At 46.0% G+C, this 24,736-nt stretch overlaps 1 protein-coding gene across 1 annotated transcript in view; it reads left to right on the top strand.

The window, feature by feature from the left end:
- PLXNA4 (plexin A4) overlaps nt 1-24,736 on the top strand; it is a 458,133-nt gene that overhangs the window by 13,809 nt on the left and 419,588 nt on the right. The window contains exon 2 of the mRNA XM_042792117.1: nt 13,879-15,142. Coding sequence (XP_042648051.1) covers nt 13,964-15,142 — 1,179 coding nt within the window. The 5' untranslated portion in view covers nt 13,879-13,963. The remainder of the gene's footprint in view (nt 1-13,878; nt 15,143-24,736) is intronic.

Genomic DNA, 24,736 nt, shown 5'->3' with positions numbered 1-24,736 from the left:
TATAAAGCCAGGGAGAGAAGAAGAGTTTATTTGTATTATTTCTGGCACCTTGGTAGAAAAACCTCTGTTCTGAGTTCATGGTGCTTGGCACAATGTTAGTCTGCATGGACCGTACCAGAGAAACCACCTGTTGAGCACTATCTTTGTGCATGATTTGAAGGCAAGGGAAAAAAAGGGAATTATCTGCCCTGGTTGAGAGAGAGAGTGCTGTAGCTGGAAGAGGAAAGTGCCGGATTTGTGGGGGTGTATGGGATACAGATGGTCACAGAGGAGAAATATATTGTTATTAATAACCCATTGAATTGCGATAGCATTTTTACACCTGTGTTTGCCACTACAATTTTTATCCCAGCTCTCCAGTGTCTGGCAGAACCACAGCTGTGAGCTGTGGACTCCCTTCTGCAGGCAGCTGATGGGGATTTCCTATTTACTGCAGAGACAGAGGACAATTTGGATTTTGATTCGCCGCACAGTATTGAGCCATATCCACAGACTTGGTCCACGGGGCAAAGCCTATGTTTCCTGAGTGAGTTTGCTGACACTGACCTAGCAAGAGTCAGTCTGGCAAAGGGAGTTGCTAGTTGGGCTCTTTTTGGAGATGTCTGGGTCTCTACTTAGTGCTACGCTTTTGTTTTAGTAAATTAAACAAAATAAATAAGCCCAAAAGTGGCACTTGGATGCGGTCCCCAGGTCTGTCCCAATAAGCTCAGCAGCACCCAGTACAAACCAATGCTGCATTCAGCCAAACATTGCCACCAGCAGCAACCCAAACTTCATTTCCCTTCCTCTCCTCCCCTCCCTGACTTTTTCCTTTACTCAGAGCAAAAGATTTACAGGCTCTAACTTTTGAAGCGAGGGCAAATTTCAGCCCAGCCTCCTGTCTGAGTGGATGCCTCATGTCATTAAAATCCATCTGCAGTCAACCAAGCCTCCCTCCAGCCGGCCCCAGGCTGCGTGTCCCAGCCATGCAGGAGCCAGGACAAGACATTGTGGGTTCCAGCCCCTTACCCAAGGCCCCCGGGGGGCTGGAGCACAGATGATGCTCTCCAGGAGCAGTGGGGGATGCTCCTACCTCCTGTTGAAACAGTTGTGACTGCATCCCCAAAAGGCAGGGTTGCATGTGCAGGGGCTGGCACGTTTTTTACAGTATTTGAGACTTGTGCAGCACCCGAAGCGCAGCTGTGGGATCCTGTGAGGTGAGGGAAGAGAGCAATGAGGCTTGTTTTGGAGAGAGGGATGAGTAGAGAGATGGAGGCAGTGGGAAAATGAGGGCAGGCTTGCCCCCTGCAACGCAGGCTGAGGGGCTGGAGTGCACGTGGAAACCAGTCCTCTGTGGGTCTTACTCTTTCAGCACCTGTGTGTCTGTTTTGTAGCATTTCTTCAGGTCTTACGACCAGTGTTATCAAGGCCTCCATTTCTAATGAGCAGGCTTTTATGAACAGAGATGACCTTCCCACGCCCCCGCATTAAAAATGCCCCTCATCTCAGACACAGGTGCCCATAGACTGCATGAACAGAGATGAACGAAGCAGATGGTGTTTGGATCTGGATGAAATTAGAGTTTAGGGTGACAGTTTGCTTGCAGCTGACTCTAAGCAAACAAGTAACTTTCTTCCGGGTAGTACAACCCAGATCTGAAACCACTGGTTATTGCAAACCCATAAACTATCTGTTGCAGACTGACTAGGCTCATATGCCTGTTTCTGGTGCTGGGTTTTCTCTCTAACACCTATCCTAACACAGCTTTGTGATGATGGGTCTGTGATTATGAGGCTGTGCAAATAGCTAAAACAATTGCATCACCCTCCTTGCGGCTGCACTAGGGTGATTTGTTGATTAGTTGATAGCACTAGGCATGTGTTTGTGCAAATGAAGGGTCAGATCCTGCAGCTTCCACTTGCACCTGAATATCTGGCCAAAGGAAGATATTTATGGAAGGAGAAAGAGAGATTTTGCCTTTTGCAGGTGTGCTTTGCAGCAGCAGGAAGCTGTCTACAACGTGCCATTGCTGATGGCAGCCTGACAGTGTCTCCTCTTGAGGTTTGTCCATGTGGGGAAGCACAAATATAAATTGCAGAAAGCCTTAGCAGCTGAGTAGCTGGGGCAGACGCCTCCTCCCTTCCTCCCCCCATCTCTGCAGGCTGGGTGCCAGCAGCAGGACTCTGCCCTGTATCATTTCAGGACGTCCTGGACGCATCCATGCAGACTCACAGCTGAGCACGGTGACCACTGAACTATTTAAAGTAGGTTCAACAGCGACGCTCGAGTGTGTAACGCACCCATTCTGCTGATGCTGACAAAGTGCTGGTGGTGTGGATGGGTTTAAGACTGATGGGATTTTTACTGCTCAAGGAGCCATTAGGGTGTGTGTGTGTTCCTAAAGCATGCACCAAAGGAGGTGATAAGAGAGAAAAATCAGCTCTAAAGGAGGTTCCCCTGGTGCTGCACGGGTGGCTCTGCAGAATACTTGTCACTATGGCAATTAATTTGGGATTAAACCCATGGGCTGTATCTCTGTCTCAGCCATGCCGACACTGTGTGACCTTGGTCAGGTCTTCACTTCCCTGGACCTCTGTGTCCCTGGAGCTTTTCTAGACTGAAACTTTTGGAGGTGGGGGCCCGCTCTTCATAGGAACGTCTTGATTCGAGCTGCCAGTTGCCCTTGCAAGCAGCAATGTGTTATTTTACTGGGGGGACCTGGAAGGGCCCTTCAGGACAAGATGTGATGTGCTGGTATGAGCTACAGCAGGATGGAAAAGTAACAGCAGCATCATGTCATCAGGGTCTGTGCCACCCCATCCTCCCACATAATTCATGTGGTTTTAACTTACATAAGAATAGTATGTAAATAAGGACTGCTGCTCCTGGTTGTATTAAATCTTGTAATTTGGTAACTCACTGCAAGCTTGACATGAAATATTGGTGTTGAGAAGGAATTGGAAGGGGATAGTGTTGTCCTTTGCTCAGGAAGACCTTGTGCAACCTCTTATTTGCACACATAGAAGGGTTAGAGAAGATGTTGGGTACATCTACAGTCATTCAGCAACTACTTGCTCTTTTTTTTTTTTTTTTTCTTCCTTCTTTTCCTTTCTGTAGTGGCAATTTTTGTTTTGATATGTATTTTCTAAGCTTTTGAGCAAGACAAAAATGGAAATGTCTCCCCAGAACTTTAACCTTATGTAACTGATTTGACCTCCAGATTTGTCAGCAGCTGGAGGAAACCCATTTTAGGGAAATTGAGAGACTCAAGAGCTGTGGAATCAATGCCCCATTCACGAGGAGAAGATGTTTCAGTGGTTACAGAACTTGCAAATCTTCAATCTGCCCACATTTCCTAGTCTCTGCCCAATTTTCTCCCCCTCCTCCACTTTCCAGCCTTCCTTTTCTTCTGTCAGAGCACCCTCCTCTTTTGTTTTCCAATTGGGTTAATTAAGCTGAGCTGCAGCTGAAGTCCATCAGGGAGCACAGAAGAGTTTTCCTCAGCAGCAGTGCTTGGCACCACAACAACCACCAGCTGACAGCGAGTAAGCATGGGGAAAACCTGCTTAGTCCCTTCATCCCTGATGTTGAGCATGTTTTACTCCTCCTGTGGTGATAGCCCAAGCGTTGTCTGATCCACCCTGAGAGTAGTGGAAAAGGAAAAATGTTTACTTGCAATGTAGGTGTTATTAGGTGCTGTAACTTGATCAAATTTAGACAGATTTTCAGGCATGGCCAGAAGATCCCCATGACAGCAGGAGAGGACCCTCCCATTTTTTACTACTGCCTCAAAATCATGGAAACTTTTCAGTAAGACAGTAGAAAGAATATAACCTACGTCAAACGCAAGAAAAAAAAAAAATCAATAACTTGCAAAAACTTTTCTCCTAATTTAGTTCTCAGAATTGCCCAAGCCATTCTGAATGCAACTTTCTACGGTGATGTTAGCCTGAGGCAGTCACCGGGCTGAGGAAATCGTCCCCTGAGCTGTTCAGGTCTGTCAAAGTAATGAGGACCTTAAAACTGAGTCTTAGTACAGAACATGTCAGCCAACCTGAGCTATAGGTGTTGCTGCTAATGCTCGGTGTAATTATGCATGCACACACTGCCCTGCACCGGGAGTACAGGAACTGCATAATTTTGTGCAAAAATAAATGTGTCTGTATGCTGTACAGGATGGATTTGTGTATCTCCTTGCAAATGCAGCCTCTGTGTGTGTATCCAACATCAGCTCTCTTCTAATCTTCCTGTTAACAAACATAGCATGTGATTATCTTTTTACCCATATTAACACAATTCTGTCTCTTGTCTGTATCTGATCCTGGCCATAGGTGTCCTGTCTAGCTCAGCAGTATCTTGAGACTGTCAAGCATGATTTGGAGCTAGTTATCCTGAAGCAACAGCCAGACAAGGCTCTAGGAGTAACATCCCATTGGCCTTTGTGTGTGTTGGCAGCAACTAGGCTTGTCCTCTGCCTTGCAGTGACAAAGTCACTGGAAGGGAAAATTAATAGCGAATTGGTAATAGTTTATCCAAGGTGTTTAGTTTTTCTTTTTTTTTTTTTTTTTTTTTTTTTTGGAAGCAGGGGTTGAGTTTGCTGCTAATTTTCTGCTGTGGTCTTCCTGTGTTGTCTGTAAAATGGGACATCATGGAACTGTGGTGGCATAGATGTCAAACTGTACTTTTTTTTTTTTTTTGTTTACCTCCTTGAAATGCTTGCGAACCTCGTGCTCATCAGGGCTGTGTCCACACTGCCTCATTACATCTATCAGCTCAATGAATAGAGTCAATCTCCCTTGCTTTTGCTGGGCTTGAAATTGTGTCTCAGCTGGGTGTCTCTGCTAGTGCAAGCACAGGGATCTCCATCCGAGTCCTGTCCCTTCATTTACCTTTAGGACTGGGTGGCATCTCAATGGCCCTTTTCTAAAAAAATCCAAGGCAAGCAGGGACAGAAGGTTTTAGCCAAATTACTCTGAGGGGAAGTCTTCTGAAGAGGACATGTCTTGTTTGGTTTGATCTTGGGTATTTTTTGTCAGGGGGAATCTCACTCTGAACACAGCAACTGCACTGAGTCCTGCTTCATTTTTAACTTGACAAAAAGTGTGCCAGTACAGTCAGAAGTAATAAACAATTTTAATGCTGTTTTTATTATATTTGTAAGGGAAAGCCACGTAAAACATGCGGTTGATTAGTATTGTTCAGAAAATGTCTATTTGGTGCAGTATTATTTCATTTGTAAAGAAGAGATCGTGGTCTGTAGCAAATTCATATCTGCAGAAGATGCCTGGGCTGGTGAACTTTGGGTCAGAAGTATGGACTAGTCAGTCTTCTGCCATCTGAAGATCTCTTTTCAAGCCCATAGGGTCAGCAGAAATAGATTACTTCAGCTAACGTGTGCAAGCTATGAACTAATCAGATCAGGACCTAATTGCCCTGGGTGCTATAGAAACATGGAAAAAGACTGTCCCTCATCTGACCTGCTCAAGGGCTGAAAGATAGAGACCAGTTGGTGGAAGAGTGGTCATGTAAAAGGCAAAGTGATAAAATCAGTGGCACGTGTCTGCCCAGGAGATTCATGGGTACATAAAAATCCACCCAGAAGCATTTAGGAATTTGGTCAGAGTTAGTAAGTGCTGAGAAAATGAAAGAAGGAGATGTCTAATATTTTTTTCCCATAATTTTCAGTCCAGATCTCACTATAAAAATATTGTTAATAGTTGCAGTAAACTGAAGCATTCCTTTAGGGTTTGGGAGAGTAAACACTGGTCAGCACTACTCCTTCCCGCTAGTGATGTGTGTGTTGGACTTGAGATCTGGCTAAGATTTGAGATGGTCCAGCCAGCCCTGTTTTATGGGCCTGTACTTGCTCATCTGCTCTCTTTAGCCACTCGCATGGGAAGCTGAAGACGAAGGTTTTGCTGTGTCAGATCTTCCCACTGGCCCCAGTGGTTGCTGCTCCAAAATGGTTGGATACCTGCCATAACTGAAAAGAGGAAATTTTATGCTGAATAAAGCATAAAGGGAGACTCTGTTCTAGCCTCTGCTGCAAACCCTGCTTCACTGAAGAGAAATCATCACACCTCTGTCTGACTCTTTCCTCCCAGTAATATAGTATTGTTAACAACATTTTCTTTATGTTCCTACTCCTGCTGTGTGTTCAGTCTATTTCTGACTGTAAGGTCTGGTGCAGTTGCAGGATTGATGGTCCTTACTCTAGAGGATCCTGGATGTCTGTGGCTATACAGCTGTGCTCTGCTTTAATCACATTGGGCTGGCCGGTGGTACATTCTTAATTTGAGAGAACTTCCCATACTCTGAACCATCAAGTACTGGTAACTGGACCTCATCTGGTTTGCAGATAGCCTTATCCTGTGCAGAAAATCCACCAGTTCTACGTCCCTCTGAAGTTTTATTTCCAAATCTTATTCCCCATCCCAGTATCATCTCTGATTTTCCCAGTCCTGTTGTTTTTACCCCATGTCTTTCAGGCTGCTCTGCTCCAGCTGCCTTTTGAATATGTAGTGAAGTCTCAGACTTTGAAGACTGGGGATTCTCTCCTGGCTTCTTTGCAAGTGGTTTCCCCACCTCCAAATATAGATCTTAGTGCTCCAAAAACCAGTACATCAAAGCCTAAAGGTTTTGTTTCTTCCTTTAAGTAAGTCCCACTTTTTATCCTTGTCGGCATCCTATATAGATCTTGAGAGTAAAATAGCCGATGATCACAAAGTCACTGTGAATACGGAGCTACTCTCTCTGCCAGGATTTTGGGAGACAGCTGAAGTATGGTCTCTGTTTTACGAGATTTTGCTCTTTGTGGATTTATACAGTGCTAATTACAAGACTTCAGCCTGAGACAGAGGACTTGTGTCTCACAGATCTTCCCAAGATTGCAAAGCAGGGGGAAACATCCACCCACTGGCATTCAATGCAACATAAACTGTGTTATAGTGCCTCAGCCAACAAGAAAATAGCTGCCTGCTGAGTCACAGAGAAATCTGGGGTCAGAGCCCCTTCCTTGCCGTTTGAGGTGTTTTAGGGCTCCCATCTGAACCAGGTCTAGAAAATGTAAATACTTCATTTCGGTACTCTTCAGAACCCCCAAAGCCTCGAAGGGAATTTGCAAGCATCATCTTGACTTCTGAGGAAGGAAATGTCGTTTTCCCCAAGGCTGTCCTAAAATGCTGTAATTGATATACAAGGGAAGACCTGCTGGGATGAAACCTAGTTGATTTTCTTTTCAGTATTCATCATTCCTTTAGGGGCAGAGGCCGTGTTTATTCCTCTTCTTGTCTAGAGCTGATCAGGGTCTCCTTACCTGTGAAGTGCCTTTTAATTTCTTGGCTAGCTTGGCACTGCCAACCTCATGAGAGCTGGACTACAGTGAAATATAGTAGGGAAATACTTTGTAGTGGGGAGAACAGAGTCCCAGGAGTGTACGATGGCTTTGCTGGGGACAAGAATGAGACTTTAATACAGAAGTCAACCTGACACTCTGGCTTTTGGCAATTCTTCACTTCTCTCAGTGCTTCGGACCTATATGGTCTCATACACACATTCCTCAAGGTAGGATTGACAAAGCTAGGCACTGTTGTAACATGATTCACTTAAAATCAATGATGTTGTGTGTTCTTGCTACAATAGTTTGTTTGTCTGGGGGTTTATATTTCCCCAGTTACTGTGATAAGGAATAATTGTAAAAGAGATGGGCTCAGAATACTTTCAGGATACTGGGAAATACTGTAACCAGGGTCGTGGAGGTGACGCTCAGCCATGGAAACTCACATCTGAGTCTGCTCCAGAAAAGAGAGTTTAACCCTGATCTCTGGATTTTTTAGGTTATTTCCATGATCTCAAAACTCCATTCTTGTTTCTGTGACACTGAATAGTTGTGTACTTTTATTTGAATCTCTGTGTAGCAAATTTCTGGAGGAGCTGAGAAACAATTACAAACATTTTTGCTCTCCCTTCGAAGCACGAAGGAGCACAGCTCTGAACTGCTTTTGCTGATAGGAAACCAAGTCTAAAATGCAGGCAGAAACACCATCCACATACAATTTTATCTCATGGGGGAGCCTGAAAAAAAAGAAGGAAGTCCCATTCATGGTAAGTGTTAATCCCATCATTTAATACACTTCTGGCAGATGCACAGGTAACAAGGTGATGGGCACCATCTGAGTGCCTGAGTAGAATAATCTGTGTGATGAGGGAAGGCCATGTTGTCCCACCTTAGCTTAAGTGCCTTGCAAACCAATCACTCCTGAAATTAATCTCTTTATTTGGGTAAAGCTGCAGCTTGCTCTGGGATCTGTTCATTGTGGTGATCTCCAAAGAAAAGATGCTTTGGCACGGGATGCCCACAAAAAGAGACTCTCCTTCTGTTTCCGTCAGGGGTTGGACAGGTTGTAAATTCAGGGAGAAAGGATTTAGCTGAAGTTAGAAGCCAGTCTTTGTTGTGGGAGCTATTGACAATGTCTCTGTATGATTTTTCTCGTCATGTAGGCTCCCAAAGAAAAGCTTCTATCCATGGTAATCAGGGTTTATTAAAGGAAGCCAGGAAAAAAATAAAAAAATCTTTAGCTGAGATTAAAGGGATTGTGTAGCTGCACTTGGTGCTGAACTGCTCTGGGCTGTCTCCGTCACAGGGCGTCTGCCTCGTCAGCATCTCTGCACAGCCTCCCGCATCCCGGGAAATGAATAGCTGTGCCTGTGTGGAGCAAAAGTAAACAGAGGAGCATGCCACCTGATTAACGCTGGGCTTCATTAACCACCCAGCCCATGCCATTTGTGTTACCCAGGAATCCTGGGTGCCATTGGCTTCCTCCTAGCCAGGTGCTGCTTGGTGGAGAACTCACCGATCCCATCCCACCAGCCGCAGGGACTCCGGCTTGGTGTCAGACCTACCGTGCAGGAGGAGGTGGTGGGTTTTCTCCCCCTTTCAGTGCTGTTTTTCAGCACATTTTAGTTGTATTCTGGATTCTAATGTGTTTTTTTTTTGTTGTTGTTCTGAAGCTGAAGCTGGACCAAGGGCTGATTTTCTTCAATGGCTTTTTGCATCCGGGCTCTCACACGTGGATCCTCTTGCCTCTGACCTTGCAGTGTCCCTGCTGCCAACGTGCAGCTGTGGCAGGGGACCGGGTGATGTGAATCTGTCTGCCACCTTTGATGGCAGGAGGGTTGTGTGTGTGTGTGAACCAAATGGGGAGATGCTGTCATCTCCCATGTTCACCCAGTGACATGTTCCTTTCAGGAGCAGTGGGGTGGATTTGTGCCAGTCTTTCATACAGAGATGTGACCATGGGTTTTGTGAGATTGTCAATCAAAACCAAATGCCCCAGTTCTCTCTTTCCTCTCTCCCTGTACACTACCTCCCTCGTCCTTCCCTCCCTCTCAGTTGACAGACCAGTCCTTTGTGTTCTGTTTATTCCTGATTTATTTCTACTTCCTCAGCCATAGCACATCCTTCTTGACTTTGTCTCCTTGAAACCTGCTGCATTTTGAGGATGTGTTCAGCATTCCCTAGCTTTCTCATCTAATAACAGCCAACATCCAAATTAAAAGAAGTTAGGAAAGTTTCTTCCTCTCAGGCTTTTTTGCATCCAAACTTTTCTTGTTCAGGGCCCCATCTATTTACTCTAGGGTTGTATGTTGTAGAGTCTTGGGATCGTGTTCTGGAGATCCCTGAGCAGAACCAGGATGTAGCCTCTAACTCAGTGGTCTCTAACCTTTGCTGGAAATGGTCAATAGCAGTAAAAAAATAACCACACTGTAGAGTAGCAACATAATTTGCTGTCTTTCAGGAGGAAACCAGTCCTTAAACTGAACTGTGTGAATTCAAGGGGTCTTATGGGGAATGTGTTATTTGCAAGCCATAGAATTGAGATGCTAGTTCCACAGGCAAGAGAGTGGTGTGAGGCCTTATGTGGGAGCTGACTCTGAGACCTTCCTCTGACCATGGATGGAACCCTGTCTGAAACAACTGGATTTGCTGCCTTCCACTGCTTCGATTTCATGTCCAGACTTGGTTCAAATCTGGTGTAGCTCCACTTTTGAAAAAAATAATGATATCTTGCTTTGGGTTTGCTGCATGTCGTGAAGGTTGTGTAGCACCACAGCCTAACCATGGTCACAGAAGGAGGTAGGCAGTATCTTGGGGTTTTTTATGCTATGGGGTGGCGAAGAGACCCACTCAGGAGATCCACTCTTGATGAAAAGCTTTGTATTATGACATGTGGCATCCTCTCAGTACAACCACTGCATGTGAAGGGTGCAGCAGAGCAGGAAGGGAAGCTGGTTCTGACTGAGGGAGAAAAAGCAGGGCTGCTTTCTACCAAAAGGTCTTTTCCTATAGATCCCTAGGGCTATAGAGACTGTCTGACCTTCCCAGGGACCTTGAACGTGCTGGTGAAGAGGCTGTTGTGGCAGCAGCCACGTAGAGGGATAGTCTGGGCTCACACATGAGTCCCTACAGGGTGGGTCATGGCATCGCTGCTGGCCATGTCTCTCGGGGAAAAGGCGAGTGAACCTGGTTGTTGTGGGGAGGCAGTTTGGGTTTATTTTGGAAATACCCAGCTCAGAGCCTAAGTCCAGACCTCACTGCCTGCTCACTGTGGCCTTTTGTTTATTTGCTTTTTTCTTATAACATAATTACTCTCTTGTAGACTGAGCAGCCTAAGAGACTGCGTATGTCTACAGCACTGTATTATTTGTCTTCTCAGCTGCTATGATTTCTGCTATCCAGACATGGGTAATAAAAAGACATGCATAACCCTCTTCTCCTTGGTGCATCCTCTAAGGGGTAGTACAAAGCCTGCTCTATTCTGCAAGCTAAACAACCAGTCCTCCTTGCCTCTGCCCTCTGCTGTTATTTATTAATTAAGCCAAATTATAAATTATAGCCCTTAGAGGCTCAAGTACTGACTGGGACTTCAGGACAGAGGGTGCAACGCAAGCAACATGAGCAGATGGGAGAGGAGTGAATGCCAGCAGTGTACAGAGAAAAAATCTTGCTCCTGGGGTCACTCAGATGGCTGATGGTAGATGGCAAGGTAGCTCCAGACTCCTGCTCTCCCTGATTTGTCCCAAAAGGCTGCTCCTGTGCTTGCTTGGTGGCTATCGGTGCTGGCAGAGTGTTGATGCTCTTACCTCTGCAGGTGAGCATCTTTCCCCATGACGTTCGCTACATTTGAAGTGCTCTTGTCTGCTGCAAAAAGGACTCCTCACCCAGCCTTCCTGGAGTTCTTCAATGGGATCTCTCTGGTTTCGAGATCAAATTTGCTGTCTTTTCCTGGAGGAAGGTTTCCCTCGCCATCCCCTTCTTTTACAAGTGACAGTCTCACCTCAAAGTCAGTCATAATTCTCACCTGCTTGAGCCTCAAAGATTTCACCTCTGGAGTGTATCTCTTCTTATGTTGTGTTGGCCACTTATTTTAATGGGCAGATTTCCTCCTGTTGTTGCAACTCTCCTCTTGGGTGTTGTGATGACCTTTGAGCAGAGGGCTCCTGTTGCAGAAGAGGGTCTGTTCGTTACCTCTTCAGTCTCTGGGTCACAGCAGTTTGCATTTCCCTGTCCTGCAGCTGTGCTGACTCTGCAGGACTAAGAGGAGCAAAATATAGTAAAATATAGGGGTAAAATAGATATCTTTATAGTACTTGAAAAGAATGATTTCTTCCTAGATCTGTCTAGTGCCCAATCAAACTAGTGTCTGTTAGAAATATGGTTCATAACTCATAAGTGACGGGAGCTGGTGTTCAGGGTCGCCACGTGATGTTTCTGAACACAGGACTCAAACAGGGACAGCTTCCCTCTTCTGCTGCTCTCTCAAGGATGGCCTCTTTTGAAAGAGGAATGGTTGTGCGGCGAGAGCTCATCCCATTGCTGCTCTATCTATCATAATAAAGGTTATTAAAAGCCTACGTGACCAGCCTGCGTATCCCTGCAGAGCGAATCCTCTCCTGCTCACAAGGCAGACTTGCAAACTCTGCAGTATAAGCTTGATTTTATTAAATATTTGCTTGACCAGAAAGGCAAAGCAGAACAGGGTAAACACGCCTAAAGTAAATGTGAAATGACCTTTGTCCGTCATCTATCCAATGCCTGCGGCTGCTGCGGTAGGGAGGGCAGTGGGAGGTGAAGGTGATCATACAACAGCTTTGAAATTCCAGCTACTGTGAGAATTTTGAAACATTTGGGGTGGCATAAAAGTGGTGGATTCTCTACAAGCCCAGACTTACCCTTTCCACTACCACACCTAATCAGTCTACAGGTCAAAAGAAGACAGGATTTATTCTCTTTATTATTTCTTGAAGTAAATTTTTCAGTTCCACTGGCGTTAGCAGAGTTGTACAGATTTGAAAAAGCTGAGAATCCAGACCTGTGCCACTGCTACATTTTCCTCCCTGCTGGGATCTGCAAACAGTGATTTCTTCCTTGCCTCCCACTTGCATGGGGCTGGCTGTCATCACCTTTGCTCAGCTAGTTGCACCCTGATTTCATCAAAGTCACTCTGTAAGAGAGGTGTTAGGACACTGGTCTGCAGGAGCAGAGCTGGGGTTTGGCTTGTGTCCTTTTAAAAATGAAGAACAGCTTTGTGAAATTCTGATCTGGATGTTAAAGAGGGATGGAGGGAGGAAAGACTTGTGTGCCTTAGCCTGGCCACCAGTAACAAGGTTTTTGCAGTCAGCACTTATCAAGGAGGCTCAGGTGAGGCTTGTGAGACCTGAGCTGGTAGGACTCCATCTCCCACATGTTTTGTGGGGCCATAAAGAGCCAAAGAAGTTCTTGGTACAGAAGCAGCCATGAAAAAGTGAAGGAACAGGAAGCAGATGGGTGTGTTGGGTAGGAAGATGCATTTCAGTGGCACGAGGGTGTGGCTTGGTGATATGCTCATAAAATTACAGAAGCTGTTGGAACCCCGTACTGCTCTCACCATCCTGGCTGAAACCTCAGAGATTTTGAGAGACTGAGTGGTGCAAGGAAGCCCTCTTCCCTCTCTGGAAGGTCATGAGGCCAGTCCCTGGGTTGTTAGTTTTCCTATTTTGCAGTCTTTTAGACTTTATTACTGATAATAGTTAGGCAACCCTTTTCTTCTCAGTCATCCGAGAAGCCCAGGGGAACTGTATCTCTCTTTTAGACAACATTTTCTTGGTTGTGCAGTGAGTGGAGATCAGACTTATGGTGAGAGCCCAGAGAAAGGAGGAGACCTGGTGCTCAGTTTTCTCCATTCTTGGCTACATGCCCTTGGTAGACATGGCTGTGAAGTTTGGCACATCACAATCCCCTACATCTGTACTCCAGGCTGGACTGGCATGAGGCAGCTTTGATCTGGAAGCCACAGAGAGCCTGTTCAAACAGGCCCGTTCTGGACCAAGGTCTCCTGGAAAGGATGTTAATGCCAGACCAGAGCTGTCTGCTTCCTGGCAAACTTCAAGGGTTGCAAAAGAACTCATCATCCATCTGGACTTGTCCCTATAGGCAGCTCCCTGACCTTATCTAGGCTTCAATAATCCTTCTCCAGTCCTGTCTTCTTAGATAGGAAACATGTAATTGGGTCAAAGTTGGCAGTGTAAACAGAAATACTGCTTGGTGTTTCTACCACTAGCCTTCTGCACTGTTCTGGCTTCCAGTGAATTTTTGTGCTGCACCATGGGGCACAGTGTGTGTGTAATGGAAAGTAAAAAGGTGCTGATTTGTTATTCTGCTATGTGATTTCTGCTCTTTTTACCAGCATCTTTTCTTTCAGTAGGGCTCCCTTTGTGCTGGTTTTAAGTAGAGAGCTCAGAGACGAGAAAGGGAGGATTAGCAATTAAATACACTCTGATGATGGCATGGTTGTGAGGGGGGGAGGAGGAAGGAATATTCCATAGTAATGCACTTTTGTTTTCTTTTCTCTTTGCTTGTAGGACAAAATCTACCAGGGAATTGGTGTTTTGAAGACTCTTACAGCTTTTAATCCTCGTCCCCTTGGGAATATAAACCTTTCTAATCATGTCACCGGCCATGTGGAAATGGACTTGCCTGGTTTCTCACCTCCTGCTATCCACCACAGTGTCACCTCTTGGTAGGCAGCAGCCACTCCGTCCAAAGAGGCCTTTCATCACTTTCACTGGAGACCAAGCAGAGGGAAACTTCAACCACTTGGTGGTTGATGAAAGAACTGGGCACATTTACCTGGGAGCTGTCAACAGGATCTACAAACTCTCCAGTGACCTGAAGGTCCTGGTGACCCACCAGACTGGTCCTGATGAAGATAATCCCAAATGTTATCCTCCCAGGATAGTCCAAACCTGCAACGAACCCTTGACTCCCACTAACAACATAAACAAAATGCTCCTCATAGACTACAAGGAGAATCGATTGATAGCCTGTGGGAGCCTTTACCAGGGAATCTGCAAGCTTTTGAGGCTGGATGACCTCTTCAAGCTGGGAGAGCCCTTCCACAAGAAGGAGCATTATCTCTCTGGGGTGAATGAGAGTGGCTCTGTTTTTGGAGTCATTGTTTCTTACAGCAACATGGATGACAAGTTGTTCATTGCCACTGCCGTGGACGGAAAACCTGAGTATTTCCCCACTATTTCCAGCAGGAAGCTCACCAAGAACTCCGAGGCAGATGGGATGTTTGCATATGTCTTTCACGATGAGTTTGTGGCCTCTATGATCAAGATCCCTTCAGACACCTTTACCATCATCCCTGACTTTGATATCTACTACATCTATGGCTTCAGCAGTGGTAACTTTGTCTACTTCTTGACTCTGCAGCCTGAGATGATCTCACCACCTGGATCCACCACGAAGGAGCAGGTTTATACCTCCAAGCTGGTCCGGCTTTGTAAGGAGGACACAGCCTTTAACTCTTATGTTGAGGTGCCCATTGGCTGTGAGAAGAACGGGGTGGAGTACCGGTTGCTCCAGGCAGCCTACTTGTCTAAGGCTGGAGCCATCTTAGCAAAGTCTTTGGGCGTTGGCCCTGAGGATGATATCCTCTTCACAGTCTTCTCCAAGGGGCAGAAAAGGAAGATGAAGTCCTTGGATGAGTCTGCTCTTTGCATCTTTGTCCTGAAAAAGATCAATGATCGCATCAAGGACAGACTGCAGTCCTGCTACAGGGGAGAGGGGACGTTAGATCTGGCCTGGCTCAAAGTCAAGGACATTCCCTGTAGCAGTGCAGTAAGTGAAGTCCCTAAGCACCCAACCGTAACCTCCTCATGTGCTCACAGATCTTAGAGCATGGCCCAATAATTAGAGGAGGGACCAAGGAACTGAGACTGCCTCGTTCCAGTCCTGGCTCTGCCTCCAGCTCACCATGCTACCTAATTTAACCAGTTCCTGCTTCAGTTTGCTCATGGATGAGCTGAGGAAGGTGTCACTTCCTGACCTCCCCAAACATGCTATGTTTGCTGATGAACTAAGCCAAGGGGCCTTGAAACCTTTAGGAGGGATTTGCCTGTTGTAGTTACTTCACTGTGCAATTCATTAGGAGTGAAATCACATTTCCTTGGGTAGTCTTGGCTCAAACCTAAACTGAAACAGGACCTAGATAATGTCAATGGCTTGTGCTGGTTTCTGTGTCTGTTGGTGTAATTTTATCTCCCTGGGCTGGAGTAGGAGTAGGATTGTTCAGGCAGTCTTGTGAAGCCAGGGTTTCATTTCTTCTAGGGCTGAGAAGCACTGGTCATTAACCATCAAAGTCCCTTGTCTTCCGGTTTCCAGCCAGCTCTGTGTTGCCTCTGCACTGAAAAATTAAGGCCTGGCTGCAGATCAAGGATTAAATGCTGCAAGATTTAAGGGCAGGAGTGGAGAAGAGGCCGGTCTACCTGACCTACAAATGGTCTTCAGAAATTACCTTAGTTTATTCTGTCGGTTCTCTAAAGTGTCATTGCAGAAATCTACGTCAGTCCTGCCAGCATACGGCTGGCTTTGATACCACGCACAGAAATCAGCATTACAGCCAGCACTGCACCCAGGCTGCTGTAATAGCTGCTTCTCTGGGCTTTGATTTCCTTCCTTAATTAGCTCTTTCAAGTGAGAGGCAAGTTCAAGTCTGAGCAAAGGGAATACGGAGAAACACCAGAGAGCTTTCCTGCCCCGTAATCTCAAGACAGTCAGGGCTCTGGATATGGGACTGCTCCGGCTTTCCTTTGTACTGAAGCCTCCTTTGCTGGGGGATCCCTGCTGTTGTTCCTTTGCAGGACAAGGACGGAACAAGAGGAACTCAGACAGAAATTTCATGGCAGGGAGACTGGTCCTGCTTCACTCTGCCCTAATTCCCCTTTACACCAGTGGCCTCAGCGTTGTTGCTTGACCTTGCACTGCTCTCATACTCCCACACCAAATGTGTGGAGGGACAAGTCCTTCATTTTAGTTGGGATCTCTTCTGCCTTGACCTGCAAAGCTCCCTGTAGAGTATCGCACAGGGAGAAAGGCTGTGCCCAAATCTGGCTTTGATTTTTTTATTTAGCCTCAAGGCCTCTGCACATTCAAAGAGATGCCTTTAGACTGAAGCGGAGAGCTTCCCACTGGAGTTTCTTTCCTGGGCTGTTAAGCCTTTCCATGCATTTGCAAATCTGCTGTGCTTGTGCTCCATACTAAGGTTTGCAGCACTGGACCTCTCAAGTCAGGAGATTTCAAACCTCTCAGTCACCTAGTTTCTGTGGCTCTAGACAGGAGCAAAAAGGTCAACAGATTTCTTGTGTCCCTTGGGGTGAGAAGAATGATATATCAGACTGAATTTGGAGGTCTGCAGAGGTTGGGGAGAGGACAAGGAGTCAGGGACTGGGTGACGCAGTGAGAAAAACTGTTAGAGCATATTTGTGACTGCGTTTCTTCACTGTAGATCAGAGATGCTAAAGCTTCTCAGCTGGAGAAAGAGCCTAGAGATCCTTGAAGAAAAACAGGAATCTGAAAAGTGTAACTAAGTGGGCTATCCTCTCCTTAAATGAATCTACTTGGGGCTGCTGCAAGCCCTGTCTGAGATCAGCTGTGCTGCCCGAGGGAAGAGGTATTAGTGACTTGGCTGCTGTAAGGGTTGCAGAGTCCAGCCGCTAAGCTTGGAAAATATTTGATGGTGAAGTATTTTGGAGACTGGATACATGTCTGTGAGGGCCTCATCTCCTTTGCTGATGTCCTGCTTGCCAGCCATCCACCAGCATGCTGCTCTGCCTCTTAGCACATGTATTTGAAGCAGCTCTAAAACCAATTACAAAGCCATCAGTGAGACTTTTCCTGGTTTTGTGTGGATGTCAAATATTTCTCTGTTGGCGTAAATAGAGGCTTAACCTGCCTGAGATCAAAGCCAGACCTGAACTTCAGCTCTGCTGCCCTGCCGTTAGCAGGCGAAATCCTGCATATGAACAGACACAGTTGCTGTGCCTGGCATTGAGCAGATGGGAAGAGATGAGCTGTGGGAAACCCTCCCTGAGCACTGCAGAGAAGCACTGTTAGAAAACATATTCCAGCCCTTCTTTATGGTATTAACTGTAGGACCATGGATTATGGAGCTGGGCTCACCATACTGTCTTCACATCTCAGTGCGTGGTCAGGTCTGGCTTTTGGTAACAAATATTTTTCTAATAGGGTGATAGCTGATCCAGAGGGGATCCACATGTTAGGATGCTTCTGCTCCTGCCCTGGTGTACTGCTCGCTCAAGGCCACTTCGGGGCAAGAAAAGTGTCTTGGAAACCATTCTCCTAACCTGCAATATGCACACAAATAACTACAGGGATGCGGGGGAACAGTGCACTTGGTCAGAGCAGTATGGTGCAGAGTCTGCAGCTTCTCTGGTCAGGCAGCTTTGTTGGTGCAGCTGGAGCTGGGAAAGTTGAGGTCAGGTAGGACCTGGGAACAAGATGGGCTGGATGCACTGTGTCTCATGGTTAACATGCATCAGGAGACATTGGGTCTCCAGATGTCCTGCAGGGTTGGATGTCCTGGAAACTTGCCCTGGACTGGTTTGCAAACCCAACGTGAAGGCAAAGGATGGAGACACAACAGCGTAATGAGCCTGTGCTTCTCTTGTGCCAGCCGCGTGTGCATGTTGCAGATGCTATCAGTATGACAGAATAGTTTCCAGAATGGGAAATACAGAAGTCCAGAGCTGAATAGAGGATCCTCAGTGTTCATTCCTCTCCTGTCCCTATATTATAGCTGTCCTCCTGCTCATCTTCAGCATAAATCAGGAAAAAATGGTGGATTCTTATGCCTGGGCAGCTGATTTGTGAATTGGTGATGTTCACTCAGGTTCTGAGTAATACCTCTCTGGTTTTCCTTTCTGCAACTACAGGATAATAGCTTATATTTAAACAGTACACTTGACCTTAAATGCTTAGAAATTCATGTAATCAGAGAAAAATGAGTCTGGGAAGAAAAAAAAAATCTTACGAGGTCATCTGATTTGCCCTTCTGCCCTACTTATAACATTTCTGACAGATGTTTGTCTCACCTGTTCTTAACCTCCAGCTATAGAGATTCCTCTCTCTCCCTACATGATCTATTTTTGCTGCTAGGAAGCTTTCCCTCATGTCTAATCTAAATTTCCTTTCCTGATACTGAAGCCATTCCTACTTATATAGCCACAGAGACCATCTTCATCCCCTTTCGCTATCTAGCATGAGAATCGTGTGTCACCAAAACGTGACCATTTCTGTGGTGCAATGTGGCACATCAATATATGGAGCAGAGGGAGCAAGGCCGTATGGACATGCAGAGTGTTGGCAGAAAGAAGGGCTGTTCTAGATGGAAAAAATAGGCTGCTTAAACCAGAAAACCAATCTTCATGTTGTATAAAGAAGGCTGTGGTTTAAATATGCTCCATAAACTTTGTAATTAACTGTTGATACAATTGGGAAATGCTGCATTTAAAAAAACAAACAAACAAAACATTTTGGGAGGAGGATGGAAATGTAAGTAAGTGGGCCATTTCTGTACAGGACTTGATCATTAGGGTATTTGTTGATATTCATTACTATGGAATAGGATTAATGACAGGTGCATTTTGAAACCTGGTGACAATTGCACTACTGGGATGCCTTCCCCTCTGCCTTGGGGAGCAAGAAGGTGAACTGCTTTGTGGGACATACGAGCATGGATGAAGAAGAGGAGGGTATTGGAGACTGACCCCAAAGCAGCATGAGGGTGCCAGGGCCTGCTGAGGAGATGCAAGAGGAACGTCAATCCTTGCTGGAGCTTTGGCTTGCAATGAAGTCCCAAACATGGAGTGTTGCTGGCATGTGATCCCAACTGTCAGCTTAGGAGCTGGTTGCAACCCAGGGCTGTTATCCTGGGAGATCCTGGTCTCTTCATCAGTCTGAGATGCCTCGCAGCATCACCTGCCGCTCTGCAGCCTAACAGACTCTAGTCCCTGAAATGAAAAGGTGTCACCTCCACCGCTATATCTTTTACCGGATACACAGAGCAAATATCTGTCCAAGATAATCAAAGTGTCTGTCCTCAGCTATCACCTGGCTTCTGCCTTTTGCCGGTATTTTCTTTTCCTTTTGCCAGGAAATGGAGTTTGACTGTTTAAATTACTGTATTCAATCTCTTCCTGTTTTTCATGGCAGCGCTGTCACTTGGGAGAGAAAAGAAATGTTTTTGAAGCTGACCAGACGACAAAAGGCCTTGTGTAAAGAGCTGGGCAATATTTTTCCAACACTTTTCTAGCAGGGGGCAGGCAAGGTGGTTGGTTCGGACCCAAGTCATTGTCTGACAAGTGACGGCTATAAAGGCTTCCTGTGCTTCTGATGCTTCAAGGCAAATCAAAGTCATTAACTCCCCAAAACATCTTTGCAGCTATTAGTGCCTAGATCCCTGAGAGTCTTGCATCTCCTCTGTATATCTGTCCCTCAAGTGGACTCTGCTCTCCTGATCATTCCTGCTTTTTCTCTGTCCCCCCTGCCCATCCTAGACACTTGATGCCCACCAAGCACCACCGCTGTACTCATGGGGTTTAACTGAATGCAGGAGCACGTTGTGGAGGGCATATTGCCACTTAGTCCTTCCATGGATGTCTGTCAGGCATGTCTGGATGCCTGTTGGCATTTTGCTTTGGCAGCGTAAGCACCTTACCCCAGGGTGAATGCTTATTGGTCCTTGGACCTGATCCATGGGCTCTCTTCTGCTCTATGCCTGCAGGTTAGGAAAGGTCATTTTTAGCTCAGGTGGTAGAAGGGCTTTGTGTATGGTAAGGGACAATCAATTTGACTCCTGGCAAGGCCACTGTTGGTGATGGGAAGGCCATGATTTTCCTACAAACAGCCTATTTCATGATTTTCTTCTTCATCCCAGGGCTTGCATTTGTCACCACTCATGTTAACAGGACAGAGGTCTCACAGCACCTCTGAGACATTGAGATGGGGAGCAGCATTACCCCTGTTTCATAGCAGGGTTGGCTAAGGCACAATAAAACATAACTTTAATCATGCTTGCAGCTCAGGGACTCATGGATCTTACCGATGTGCCCAATGTTCCCAAAAAGGAATATCATCCTTGCTACTGCATTCCTCTCTAGCATGAGGAAAAGAGGGTCATTTAGGAAGAAGGACACAGGCTGGAGCTGCTGGAAAGAAGGGGCATTTGAAGGAAAAAAAAAAATCACTTTGCAAACTAAAAAGCAGAAATTGTCATCTCTATCTGTTATTTCCCCCATCATTTTCCCTTAAAAGGGAAAAGTTAGGGTGAACGGGAGTGTTAACTTTTGCATTGCCCTTGGGAAGAGGAATGCATGGAAGGAGGTCCATGCGATACTGCTTTGACATTTTGCACACACATTTCTCCTGGCTGGGTTGGCCGGTACGTGAGCCTGCTGCTTTCCCAGGGGAATGACTCAGTCACAGGAATGAGCTATCGGTTTCATTAGAGCTCATAGTGTCACTGCTTGACAGTCGGGCTATCCTAAGTAAATCTCTGCGGGTGTCAATGCCACTCGTGCTTGCACAATAGGTCTTTTTGTTCATCTCTACTGGATAGGCCATGCACGAGAGTTTTGCGTACATGTCTTTACTCCAAATTATACAGGCTCATGTTTCTGATCCAAAGGGCTCATGGTCAGTTGAGGTCAGTTCTTGGTCAACGTTTAACAGTGCTTTCTTCTTCTTCCTCTGAAGATGCAAACAAGAGCAAGAATAAAACAAAAAAAAAAAAAAAAAAGAAAAAAAGAGAAACAGTGCAGTCTGTGCAAAGGCAGTAGCCTCAGAAATATGGTAATGCCTCTCTGGGAATGCTCACTGGAGACTCAGAGATGGAGCAAACAGGCTTATTGCTGCCAGATTTGTATTTGTATAATTGGTCACATCAGTTTGTGTTGGATGGGAGTGTGTGTGCATGTGTGCGGAGCATGTTGTTGGAGGGACTTGCTGAGCCCAGCAACTTTGATAAGAGGCGACAAGCATCCTCTTGCTGATGCTGTGAGCTGGAGTGGATGGAGGACTTAACTGGGGAGGCAATATGGACAAGGTATAGAGAGCTGGTTTAGAGTTTCTGCTGCTGAGCTCTGTGATTATCAGATCTCCCCCATGCATCTTCCCAATCCTCATTTCTCCATCTCCAGCAGGCCTGACCATCATCTCCCCTGCAAATTGGCTGTGCTCTGGGATGAAAGACACTTTGTCAGAGAGAAATGTCATATTATCTTGCTACATGAGGCAGCTCAGGTGAAAGCAGAGCAGGGAGCTCTCTCCAGAAATGTGGTTGGTATTTCTCATGATTATTGTCAGTGGTGGAAGTGACCAGAGATATCTGGGGTGGTGCTCCTCAGGCTAATGGAGAGCAGCTGAGTTCAAATCTCCACCACCCTGAGCAAGGTCCTGGCTACTCTGTAACAGGAATTAGGAAAGTCTCCCCACCTCTTCCTCTGTGAGATGACCAGCAGGCATATTAACTAATTAGCACTAATTCATTGATTAGCATTCCTAGTGTTCATGCTAGGGACATGACAGTTGAGGTCTAGTAGAGTTGCTGGATGAGACCCTCCTGGCTTCTCCATTGACATATGTGTCTATGGCTGATCAGTGGTAGGTGAGAACTATGGGACTTTTCCAGCATCTGCATGAGCTCTTAGTTCAGCCTGGGTATGGTTGCTGGCAACATCCCAGTCCTCTGGACATCCTCAGAAGCCTACTGCTTATTCAGGTGGGCATGCATTTGCTGACCTGGCAAGAGCTCATTTGCAGGGACTTCTCAGGCACCATGATGAACATCTTCACTTTTTCCTCCGTGGTGTTCCTTCCTCCCATGTGCCACCGCTCTGCTTTCAGCCGGGAGGGATAAGGACGTTTCCCTGACTCTGTAAAGTGCTCTGCACTCCAGGCAGAAAAAAAAAGTGGCTTTGAAGACCCTGGGGGAGAGAAAAACAAAAACTCTTAAGCACGTAGAACAACTGAAGCTTGCACTTAAGGGTTGTAAACCAAGGCCTAATTGCACAGAGAGGTTGATTGCGTTTGAGGTATTAAGTATATTCCTCTGTATTAAACACCTGTCCTTGAAAGGATACTTCCAGATGAGTGTGCATGCAGAAATCATGCTGGTGGTAATTAATTATCTTCTTATCACACCCCAACTCTGCAGCCTCTCCTTCCAAAATCCTTATTGTTTGTTCTGGGGAGAAAAAAAAAGACAAACAAAAAAACCCCGCATGCTCTGGAAACAACCTCCTTCTCAAAACTATTTACTTCCTAAGCATAAAGCAAGAGGAAACCCTTTGCCTTTAAGTGGCCGGGTGCCAAACCCGTGCACAGTGCTGTTCTCTGCCGGCTCCTCGCATCTGCTTGATCCTGCTCACACAAAATGTTCATTGAGGACGGAGCAGGGCCCAAGGCTGCTGAGTGGCTGTTGTGTCTGAGATATTTCAGGCGCAGGTCCCTCCTCCACCATCAGTCCCATCTCTGGGCCATGCTGGCTCTGTCTGAGCATCTCTCAGCATCAGCCCCAGGTCCTGCTGTTCCCCCAATAGCTGCTTCTGCAGGTGAGCAAGGTGCCAGCATCTCCATCACTTGCTTGTGCTATTTGCCTGCGCTTTTTGCCACATGGGCAATTAGATTCGTTTCTGGGAACTGATCTTTGCTGCTTTCCCCTGCCAAAGACACAGGCTGTTTTCTTCTGTGGTTAAGCTCTGTGGTCGGCTGTGGCTCAGCTTTGCATTTTTGGAGGGCTGCATATGATCTCCTCGCATTCTCTTCCATCCTGGGAGATCAGCTACTTCGCAAACCTGACCTCATATTGCCTCATCAGGACATTGCCTTGCAGGCCAATGGGAATGCTTGTGCAACAGTGTTTTATTTTGTTTTGTTTTGTTTTGTTTTGTTTTGTTTTTTAAAAAAAGGCAGCAAGCAAAGCTCAGCCATCCTAGAACAGCCAGAAGCAAAGTGACTCCAGCTCCCTTCGTGAGCTTGATGCTATTTAAAGCACCTCCGGACTGGGGGCAGCCGAGTGCGGGACTTTGTACAATAACTGTTTTGTTGAGGAGAGGGTCGAGGGTATGCTGGATTCATCATTGCTTTCTGAGCCAAATCCTGCACAGACCCTTTCTCGCTTGCCTGATGCAAGTGTAGATCTCAGGGTGAAAAACAGTGCAGGGTCTGTCTTAGTACTTGGAGAATAAGCGAAAATGTGTAGCCTCTGGGAAAGATCTGATGCGCATGTCTATTTGTTTTATATTCCTGCACATACATAAGATTTTTTTTATTTTCCCCTGAAGTAAGCATGTTTACTTATTTATCCAAATTGCATGGAAACATGGGTGCCCATTATGCCAGGTAGGATAATACAGATGTTGGAAGTGTCCATCTTGAAGACTAGCTGCTGTGAAGATGGAGACAAGAAAAGCTGTTGTATCTATAGATGTCCAAATCTCATCTGACTGTATTTCTGCCCCAGACACTCCCAGCCTGGCATTCTGCATGAATGTGCTAGTGTGAGAGATGGTTTTGCTGTAAGTTTGCTTGAGAGGTATTTTGTTAACACTGGCCCAGTCTTTGGGTTACATGACAACAGCTTTGGGTCAAAATGTGGTGTTTGCAGAGCCAGCGTGGCCCAAGTTCAGGATGGAGCTGGAGACCTAGGTATCCTGCACACACCTACCTCTGAACCATCCTTCTCTTCAGCTCTGTTTTGTTGCACAGATAAATGTCAGAAAGTGGATGAATGTGTCTTGCTGAAATACAGAGTTTTGTTACATCTTTCTCCTGCAGATAACTACACAATATATAGGACTTAACATCTTCCCTGTGCCACCAGCACTCAGTCACTTAAATTTAGGAGATAGTAGACATTGCAGCCCCAATGTCTTCTGCTTTATGATGCAGATTCTAATAATATTTAAAATATTTAAAGAAGTACTTGAAACACGGGAAAGCCAAAACGCCCAGATAGGCATGCAATGAAATGGTAGCACCGCAGAAAGACAGAGAACCGTGTTTCCTCCATGCAGTATTGGAGCTGGCATAGCTGATAGAGCATGTGGGTGACATTAGATCAGTAGGAACAACATTGCATTTTCCCTGTTTCAATGTCATTACCCTATTGTTGTCAGTGTTCCAAAATATAATAAGATTTGTTCAGCTGATTTATCCTGTAAACAAGTGATATTAGCCAGGCGCATGTTTAGACACACAGAGAGTGGGAGAGGCAGAGTGAGGGACCATGCAGAAGGGAATAATAAAAATGTACTTCTGTTAATGAGAGAATGATCCGACACTTGTCAATGGGTTGGGGCTATTGGTTGGGATCCTGCGCCAAGAAAGAAAGGGCTGTGACTGTAATGGTGTCCC

This window comes from Tyto alba, unplaced genomic scaffold (genome assembly GCF_018691265.1).
Source record: "Tyto alba isolate M040663 unplaced genomic scaffold, T.alba_DEE_v4.0 Super-Scaffold_2, whole genome shotgun sequence".
Classification (NCBI taxonomy): Eukaryota; Metazoa; Chordata; class Aves; order Strigiformes; family Tytonidae; genus Tyto; species Tyto alba.
Note: the sequence above shows the minus strand (reverse complement) of the source record. Positions and strands in the feature narration are given on the sequence as shown.